At 35.1% G+C, this 10,860-nt stretch overlaps 1 protein-coding gene across 4 annotated transcripts in view; it reads right to left on the minus strand.

Moving 5' to 3' along the window:
• LRBA (LPS responsive beige-like anchor protein) overlaps window positions 1-10,860 on the minus strand; it is a 736,826-nt gene that overhangs the window by 649,128 nt on the left and 76,838 nt on the right. For all 4 annotated transcript variants that reach the window (XM_023513466.1, XM_023513464.1, XM_023513465.1 and 1 more), the window contains 3 exons: window positions 6,341-6,572; window positions 5,887-5,987; window positions 4,192-4,287 (listed from right to left, as the gene is read on the minus strand). In XM_023513466.1, the coding sequence (XP_023369234.1) occupies window positions 4,192-4,287; window positions 5,887-5,987; window positions 6,341-6,572 (429 nt within the window). The remainder of the gene's footprint in view (window positions 1-4,191; window positions 4,288-5,886; window positions 5,988-6,340; window positions 6,573-10,860) is intronic.

Genomic DNA, 10,860 nt, shown 5'->3' on the forward strand with positions numbered 1-10,860 from the left:
CTTTTTTTTTTTTTTTTGGTGAGACAGAGTCTATGTCGCCCTCAGTAGAGTGTTGTAGTGTCACAGCTCACAGTAACCTCAAACTCCCGGGTTTAAGCAATTCTCTTCCCTCAGCCTCCCAAGTAGCTGGAACTATAGGCACCCACCACAAGGCCTGGCTATTTTTTGGTTGCAGTTGTCACTGTTGTTCAGCTGGCCCAGATCAGGCTCAAACCCGCCAGCTTCCGTGTATGTGGTCAGTGCCCCACTGACTGAGCTATAGGCGCCGAGCCTTGAAACACATTTTTAGTAAAGTTATCTCAAGAATGGAAAAAAAAAAACCAATATACTCAATACTAATATCAACCAATATATAAACAACTACACACCCACATGAAAGAAACATATAAGCAAGGGGGAGGAGAGGGGAGAGAGAAGAGGTGGGAGAAAGGGCAACTGGCAGGAGGAAGGAGGGCAATTGGCAGGATCTCACCTAATGTGCACTATTTGAGGGTATTCAGACCCTCGGTAAAGGGCTCAACTACAATTAGAACTTTACCTTAGAATTTAAAACAATGTAATCTAAACATTTGTACCCTCATATTAATTTGAAATTTAAAAAAAGTAAAAATGGCTTCAACACTTAGTTTAAGATTTTGTTTAAAATATCACACAATATAATGAAAGGATACTGAATAGCAAAGACAATCTTTTAAGAAAGAAGAATAAAGTTGGAGAACTCATACTGCCAAATTCAAACCCTACTACAAAGCTATAGTCATGAAGACTATGTGGTATTGGCATAAGGTCTTTGAGCCCTTAAAAAGGCAAATCCTCTTTAATTGCACCACCAAAAGCATAAATGACAAAAGAAAAATATATATGAATTGGACCCTATTAAAATTTAAAGCTATAATTTAAAGGACACCACCAAAAATTGAAAAGACAAGCCTCAAAAATGGAAGAAAATATTTGCAAAATGAATATGTAATAAAGGACTTACATCCAAAATATATAAAGAATTCTTATAACTAAAATGATGAATGCAAATTTAAAATGAACAATATATCTGCGGCTTAGTGGGTAGGGTGCCAGCCCCATATACCAAGGGTGGTGGGTTCAAGCTCAGCCCTGGTCAAACTGCAACAAAATAATAGCTGGGCATTGTGGTGGGCACCTGGAGTCCCAGCTACTCAAGAGGCTGAGGCAAGAGAAATCGCCTAAGCCCAGGAGCTGGATGTTGCTGTGAGCTGTGTGACATCATGGCACTCTACCAAGGGCGATAAAGTGAGACTGTCTCTACAAAAAAAAAAAAGATACACAAATGGCTAATAAGGGCATGAGAAAATGCTCAACATCATTAGTCAATGAAGGAAATACAAATCAAAACCACAATGAAATAACACTCCATAGGCACTAGAGTGGCTACAATCAAAAGACAGATATTAACCGGTGTGGACAAGAATGTAGAGAAATTGGAATCCTAGCACATTGCTGGCAGGATTTTCAAATGATACAGCCACTTTGGAAAACAATCTGGAAGTTCCTCAAAATGTTAAATATGCCAGGCACACTGATTCACGCCTACAGTCCCAGCACTTTAGTAAGCTGAGGCAGAAAGATGGCTTGAGGCCAAGAGTTCAAGACCAGCCTACGCAACATAGTTAGACTCCAACTCTACAAAAAATAAAAACATTAGTTGAGCATGGTAGCACACGCCTGTAGTCCTCATTACTCGGAAGACTAATACAACAGGTTCACTTGAGCCCATGAGTTCAAGGCTGCAGTGAGCTATGATTTCTCCAATGAACTCCAGAAGTCTAAAAAAAAAAAAAAAAGTGAAATACAGACCACAGAGACCCAAAATTCCACTTGTACATAGATACCCAAGACCATGAAAACATATGTCCATGCATAAAACTGTACACAAAAGGTCATAGCAGTATTATTCATAATAGTCCAAAAAGTAGAAACCACAAATATCCATTAATGGATGAATTATTAAATGAAGTGTGGTATACCCATAAAATATAATATTAGCTAAAAAACAGAATGAAGTACTGACACATGCTACAACATAGATAGACCTCGAAAGCATTATGCTAAAGGAAAAAAGCCAATCACAAAACACTACATGCTGTATAAATACATTTATATAAATTGTCCAGAATATACAAAACCATAGAGATAGAAAGTAGATTAATTGTTGTCTAGGACTAGGAGACTGGGGAGAAGTGACCAGTGATGAAAATATTCCAAAATTGGTTGTGGTGATGGTTACACAACTCTGTGAACATTAAAACTTTATATGAGTTAATTGTACGGTATATGAATTATAGCTCAATAAAACTGTTACAAAATCAAACTACACAAGCTTTTGTTTTGTTATAACTTACATATGCATTTATGTACATATATATATATACATATATTCTTTAATATGTACCATGTGTTAGACACACCATAAAACATGCAAAACATCATACAGCCAATTTATGTAATAACCTATTAAGACTTCAAGAGGCTGATTTAAAATGACTGGTGCATTAAGGAAAAAAAGAATACATATTTGGTGCATACATATGTTCTCTCTCATTGATAATGAGAGAAGGTGTAAAAGCTTTGTAAAAGTACTTTATCTATGAATACTTTAAATTCTTTATAAAAGCTATGTTTAAGGAAAAGAATGAATCACTAAATACACTGTATTTAAAATACCTGTTCTTTTTTGTTCCTTTGTATTAAAATATCTATTTTTTACAAATTTCAAAAGCTGTTATACTCAACTGCTACTTTGAAGATAAATGCAGATAAGTGGAATGGACACAGTACAATCTTAGAGAATTATAAGTAATAAATCACAACACAATGTATAAAATAAAGTTAACCTCATGAGAACAATTTTTATGTTAGAGGAAAATGATAGGCTCAATGAAAAGAATATAAAGTTATTCTGGAAAGTTTTAAATCCAAGATGTCTTTTAAGAAAAAATTGTAAAGGAAAAAAATGAAACAATAAAACTTTTCAAGTAAAGTTCATATATATAATAACATTCAAATATCGGCTCAGCACTCTGGCTCAAGTGGCTAAGGTGCCAGCCACACACACCTAAGGTGGTGGGTTCAGATCCACCCCGGGCCCGCCAAAACAACAATGACGGCTGCAACTAAAAAATAGCCAGGCGTTGTGGCGGCCGCCTGTGGTCCCAGCTACTTGGGAGGCTGAGGCAGGAGACTCATTGGAGCCCAGGAGTTGGAGGTTGCAGTGAGCTGTCATGCCATGGTACTCTACCCAGAGGGACAGCTTGAGGCTCTGTCTCAAAAAAAGAAAAAAACATTCAAATATCACAAATGTCCTATTAAAACATATTATCTTTCTTCAGATATTACCTGCATAACAAACAAGATTTTATGAAAACCCAAGTAAAAAATGAATTAAAGATAAGCTTAAAGAAGAACAGACTGAAACATCTTTTAAAAAAACATTTTTTTGTGAGGCTGAGGCAAGAGAATCACCTAAGCCCCGGAGTTGGAGGTTGCTGTGAGCTGTGACTCCACAGCACTCTATCAAGGGCAATAAAGTAAGACTCTGTCTCTTAAAAAAAGAAAAACTTTTTTTTGTGCGTGCTTGTAGCAGGCTGAGCAATGTGGTACTGAGGAGATAAATAAAAGCTTCCATAAATAACATGTATAACATGTATATATAATATAATGTGTTCCTATAACATTTTGAAACATTACCCTACATGATTGGCCAATGTATAAACATAAGTTAAGAAAACTTGCCTGTAAGTTTGAAAGAGTTACTATCATTCTATAAACCAGGTACAAAAGAAACAGAGGTAAGAAAATATCAGGCTAGAGAAACATATTCAGAAAGACAGAAGATAAGGCATTAACACACAAGTAGCTACTTTAAAATTCAGAAATAAATTCATAGAACAAAATGGTTATGTTTAAAAGAACTGGGTTCTTATTAACTGCTGACTCAAGCTATGACTGAACACTTTCTCAACTACTTTGAGCCTCTATTTCCTCACATCTACAAGAGTTAGGCAAAAGTAACATGACCGACTGTCACAAAGATTAAGTTAATTCATACAGAAAAGCTTCTACCTAACACAGAATCTTTCAGGGTGTTCACAGGACTGTATTTCCAGGAAGCAAAGGAAAGGAACTCTCAAAATGATTTCATCATTAATATTCACTTACTGCAGCACTCTTCCCTGGAAAATTGAAAAAGGCATCAGGGCCATACTTCTGAGGCATGTGCTTTAACACAGACAGCAACTTCCCAGCATGTGGAGGCTATGAAAACAATTAACAATTCATTAACCATAATATTCAATAAAACAAAAAATACATATTTTAATATAATTATGCTTTAATATATACAAGAATAACCAAATAATGCTATAAAACTTAAAAGTATACAAATTAACAAAAAAAGATACTTTCCTCTATCTTAAATAATGTACTCTATACCTTCTTTTATACCTTCTAAAATACTATAGGACATATTAGGTATCTAATAACATGAGCCAATATTAACTGAGTAATATAACTATGTCTAAATTCAGTAGCCATAGGAAGCAGGAAAATGTAACCTATAAACAGAAGTAAAACCAGTGAGTAAAAAACTGACTTAGAAAATGACAGAGATAATATTAATAGAATTAGTAGACAAGAGTATTAAAGCAATCATTATTATGCTAAATGCTGTTGAGGATTTAAAAGAAAATATGAACATAATGAGGGAAAAGGAAAAATATTAAAAAGAATTAAATAGAATTTACAGAGATAAAAAATAAATTGTCTGAATTTTTCAATGGATGAAATTAAAACACTGCTGAAGAAAGATCAGGTAACTGGAGACCACAGCAAAAATAATGTAATCTAAGGTAAAGCACAAAGAAAGACCAAAAAAAGTGAACAGATCTCAATGACCTACAGGACAATACCAAGAGGTCTAACATATCAATAACTAGAGTGGCAGGAAAGAAGGGGGGTACAAAAAAATGATATTTGAAGAAATAATAAACAAAATTTTTCTACATTTGATGACAATTACAACCCTACAGATAAAGGAACTCTAGTAAGGATAAACAAGGTAAGCCACATCCAGAAACATAATCAAATTCTATGAAAATCAGAAATAAAAATCCAAAAAGCAGCCAGACAGCTGGAGCTTGACACCAAAAAACTAAAGAATCGAAATTTTAACAAATTGAATAAGAGTAATTGCAGGGCATAAATTTGAGATGTCCTTAATCAAAACTAGATTATGGATCAGCTAGCTGACCAGTTACTGTGGGCAATTATCTCCAAAGGGCAATTAAGCCTAGAAAGGCAACAAAAATTGGGAAAATATCTACTAGTACTCCTCAAAGAGACAGCTAACAAAATAGCAGGAAGAAAGGCACCTCTGGAGTTCAAAATAAATTCACCCCTATTGATATCATTGCAAAGGACTGTTAAATGGCATTTAAGGAAGATGGATCCAATTAATGGGAGAGCTTTTGTTAACTGAATGGGTTATTCAAATTTAAGGGCCTCAGTAAACTCAGATCAACCAAATAGAAGCTAGGTACTGCTATCCAACACTTTTCTTTGTCTGCCCTTACCTTTTTCTTCCAACAGATGTTGAATGTACATATGAAGAATAACAATTCAAAGAAAAACCAAATTATTAGCATGCCTGGAATACCCATTCTCTTAGTCCATACCTTTGTTCCAGGATGGCAAAAGCAGGCATATAGATACAAATGCAATTTTAACTGATCTCTTTCCCATCAATTTGACACTGACCTCATAAGTGATAATTAGCAACTATTATACTAAAAACAAGTGATGTGTTTGGGGAGGGGAATGCTTCCAAATACCAACAAGTATTTTAAGATTTCTTACCCATTGTCCTTTATCTCCTTGAAGTTTACTGAAGAAAAGCTTTAGTTCTCGAACTGTCAAATTATAGCTAGCCAGCACTCCCAACATGTCAACTAAAAGATCTGGAAGCAAAAGAAAACAATAAAATAATTAAGCTATGTATATTTCTTGAAGATTTTAAATATACTACACTTACAGGTACACGCTATGTGCTCAAATATTTCTTTTTCTTTCCAAGCATGAAATAAGGTTTACTGAGGGAGAAAAAGATGGATTTACATAGCAAGAGCAAGATACCTCACACAGTCTTAGAAAGCCATATACGTCTGCCATAGACAATAAATTGGCCTCCTTTGTCACAACAAGAAAAGGTCTCAAATATTTCTTAAATGTTGCTAAAGGAAACAAGATAAATACGTACCTCAAAGTCAAACTTTATGTTTTCATATACACTATACTACAGAAAATGTCATACCTGCTATCATATTGTCAACTTTTTCAATTTTCCCAAGCACTTTTTCGACGAGGCCTACTTCAGTACAGACTTGAAGATTTCGTATGCTTTTCTTCAGAATGGCTGTAAACATGCTCCAGACTTCTGCCTGGCATGTAATGTCACATTTTTCCAGGAGGTCCACCATGCAGATGATGCTCTCACCTTCTTGGATAATAAAATTCATTTCCAAATCAAACTGTCCTCCTACCAGCTTCCAAGATAAAAAAACGAACAAGACCACAATGAAAGCATGAGTATCTTCAATATCACTATGTCATGCTCTTTAATGTTAGACTAAAAATAACTACTCAAACACATTCTTCCCTAACCTGCACAACAATGAACAGTTCATTACTCCCCAAAATACAAAAACCAAAACTCTAAAATATCAAGTTTCTAAAGAGAACTTCAACTTCAGAGAGTATAAAGTAGACTCAGAGACTCAGAATATAAAAATGAAAGTATGTTTCAACAAAAATACAAGATGTCATAGTTAAGTCACTACCTACTGCTCTGTTACTAATACAGATCTAAATTAGCTCTACAATTGCTTCTAATTCAATATTTCACTTATGGATTATCTACTGTGTGAACTACACACAGCACCTAAAGGTCCTTTGCTACCTAAGCAAGGTATAGGCTCACAGCAAAACTGAAAAGCTGGCTCGGAGGCTGTGGCTCAAGCGGCTAAGGCGCCAGCCACATACACCTAAGGTGGTGGGTTCAAATCCCCAGACCGGCCCGCCAAACAACAATGATGGCTGCAACCAAAAAATGGCCGGGCGTTGTGGCGGGCGCCTGTAGTCCCAGCTACTTGGGAGGCGGAGGCAGGAGACTCGCTTGAGCCCAGGAGTTGGAGGTTGCTGTGAGCTGTGATGCCATGGCACTCTACCCAGGGGGATAGCTTGAGGCTCTGTCTCAAAAAAAAAAAAAAAACTGGGAGTCTATATTTGTCAAATTTCTGGTTTATTTTATTTCCTCATTTTAATCCCTCTTCTCCCTTGTCAATAATCAATATTTCCACATAGTCACAAAGTCCGTAATCAAGACATTTTATTTCACTGATATTACCTTCAGAAAGCTATACTGACCTATTCCCCTCCTTGCCATCTTACCCACAGTCTCTCCATACAGAGGTAATGCTTATAAATTTTAAACAAATCCCAATTATCGGAAAGAACAAAAATACTTTTAGAACTACCTTTGCAGAGCTACCCTATTCAACTAGATTCTTTTTCTTTTTTTTTTGCAGATTTTGGCCAGGGCTGGGTTTGAACCCACCACCTCTGGCATATGGGGCCAGCGCCCTACTCCTTTGAGCCACAGGTGCCACCCTAACTAGATTTTTTTAAATAAATTTTATTGTGTACAGTTAAGTTATAAAATATGACACTATCTTAAAGAGTTTTTTAAAGATATCTACCAGAAATAGTTACACACATGATTCATATGCATTTCTTTTGTTTGTGAATACTTCTTGGTTTTTCATTATTCATTTCTAAACCCAAACATGGGATAGAATTAGAAGATGAACAAATACAAAATCCAAGAGCTCATAAAAGAGTAACAGACATAATCAAGTAGAGTTTACTCCAGAAACACAAGGAAGGTTCAGGAAATAAATTAAAACTCCTTCTAGCAGGGATCAACACATGTCCCAGGTTCTGCCCAAAAATGCACAGTAGCATGAGACTGGAAAAATAGAATGAACAACATGATCATCAGTATCCATGTGCAAAGTAATAAGAACTTCTGGCCAGGCATGCCCGTAGCTCAGCCAGTAGGCTATAACAAAATTGAATATATCTTGGGGTCTATGATTAAGGTGGGAATTTATATATAATAAGTAAAAGAATAGCCGGCACCCATAGCTCAGTGGGTAGGGCACCAGCCACATACACAGAGGCTAGTGGGTTCAAACTCAGCCTGGGCCAGCTAAAACAATAGCAACAGCAACCAAAAAAATAGCCAGGCGTTGTGGAGGGCGCCTATACTTCCAGCTACTTGGGAGGCTGAGGCAAGAGAATCGCTTAAGCCCAACAGTTTGAGGTTCTTGTGAGCTGTGACACCACAGCACTCCACCCAGAGCAACAGCTTAGACTCTGTCTCAAAAAAAGAAAAAAGAAAAAAGAAAAAAAAAAAAAAGAACTCCTGGCCAGTACAGTGGTAAAGACACTTAGTTCTTACAGGAAAGCACTGTTAGAGATTTCAGTGTATGATTTACTGTGTCATCAGTATCAAAGAGTATAAAGAGATAACAGCTGAGTTCTTACTAAAAAGTCTTTTGATATGATAGGGTCAATTTCTCCTACTTATATGGTCCTAGCTATGAAGTATGCATGCTTGGTTCCCTATAAGCCATCTAATCCACCACAAAATAGTCCAGTGTACTCGCTGAAATAAGTCAGTTGTCTGTACATATGTGATTTGCAAATTTTACAAATACAAAATTCAAATAAGAACTCTAAGTAATGCAGATGTGTCTTTTTTTTCTATTATTTGCATGTTGTCTTTAACTTTTTATTTTGAAATAATTTCAAACACTCAAAAACGTTCCAAAAACAGTACAAGAGTTTCTGCATACCCCTCACTCAGCTTCCCCTAATATATACATACCATAATCATAAAACAATCATTACAACCAGGAAATTAACATTTAAACATTTACAAAAGTATTAACCAATCTGCAGATCTTACTCAAATTCTTTTTTTGTTTGTTTGGGTTTTTTTTTTTTTTGCAGTTTTTGGTCTGGGCTGGGTTTGAACTTGCCACCTCCAGCATATGGGGCTGGCGCCCTACTCCTCTGAGCCACAGGCACTGCCCTAGATCTTACTCAAATTCTGCCACTTGTTACACTACTGTCTTTCTTCTGCTGGAGAATCAGTCCAGCCTCCCTTCAGTCTCCTCCAAGCTCAGACAGTTGCACAGGCATTCCTTGACTTTTATGACTTTGTCACTTTGAAAAGTACTTTCCAGAGTTATCATATAACTCACACTTTTAGTGTACATATGTTTTAACAATTTGAATTTTATGCCATGAACATATTACTTATTCAAAAATAGTTTAAAAGAAGCAAATGCACAAAACACCATTGATGTTAGTTAGCATCAGAGTTTATAAAATTATCATAAATACAAATGGTATCAACAATAATATATAAGTTTGGAACTTCTCAGTCTATTTCTGACAAATTACTCATTGAATCAAAAATAATTTAGCACAACATACAACTGACAATATGCAGAGGTGTTATTCAAATATTTAACAATTTGTACAATGTAGAAACCAAGCAATCAAAACACATACCAAAGCCATCAGAATGGGCCTGAGATATAAACATCTCCTATTTACATACTGAGCTGAGGTACACTAGATGGATACTGGCCTTCATAGAACATACTTAAGTAAAAATGCCATGTAGGTTCAACACACATACTGAAACAAGCACAAAATATAAACCTCTACTACACAATAAATTTAAAAACTCATTTAACACACTTTTACTAAATACCTAGTATATATATGCCAGGCCCTTAGGAAATAGTAGAATAGTAATGCTTAAGACAGAAACAGCCTGTCCCTGTTCATGGAACGCAACACTGAATCTTACATTCTACAGATTTTTTTTTTAACTGTTTACTTAGAAAATACTAGACTTCTAGTGTCCAAAGTGGAAATCCCTTTCTCAATGAAAGTATATAATACAGGAATGACATCAACCATACTGTAACTTCAGCTCAAAAAGTCATTTCATATGAATATAAAATAAATCTATGACATTAATATGTGACTTTCCTAAATGCCTGTAACATCTAATAGAAAATATAATAATTTTAAAACGTTTCTTATACCAATCATAAGTATAAAACATTTAAGAGTTAATTTAAAAATACACACACTTAAGACTCATAAGAAAAAAACTTTTCTAATTCTGATAAACAAAGTTGCTTCACAACAGCAATAAATTCCATCAGACTGTTAAATTTTCACAAATGAATCTATAAATTCAGTACAATGTCATTAAAAATCCCAGTGTGATTTCTTTTATGTGAAAAACTAAAAGATTCTATACAAAAATAATACTGCAATCATTAAGCAAATAGTAAAATGTAATTAGTAAAACTGTATAGTACTAGATAGAAAAGAATCAATGCAATAAAAATAGAATCAGGAACCAATATAAATAAATTCAATACAGCATTAGAGTGGTATCACACACATTAAATAGAACTATGACAATTTCATCCTAAAAAATTAAGGTGAAATTTTTATCTCACACCAAATGCCAAAAACATTTCCAGATAACTTAAACATCAAAAGTAACATTTGAAGTCACAAAATATAAGAAATTCTCAAAGAGTAAAAAATCACTAATAGCTTATAGAAATAAAAAGTAATGTGGGGTGGTGCCTGTGGCTCAAGGAGTAGGGCGCCCACCCCATATGCTGTAGGTGGTGGGTTCCAACCCAGCCCCAGCCAAAAACTGCAAAAAAAAAA

Source organism: Otolemur garnettii, unplaced genomic scaffold (assembly GCF_000181295.1).
Source record: "Otolemur garnettii isolate 467f Iridium unplaced genomic scaffold, OtoGar3 scaffold00041, whole genome shotgun sequence".
Taxonomy (NCBI): Eukaryota; Metazoa; Chordata; class Mammalia; order Primates; family Galagidae; genus Otolemur; species Otolemur garnettii.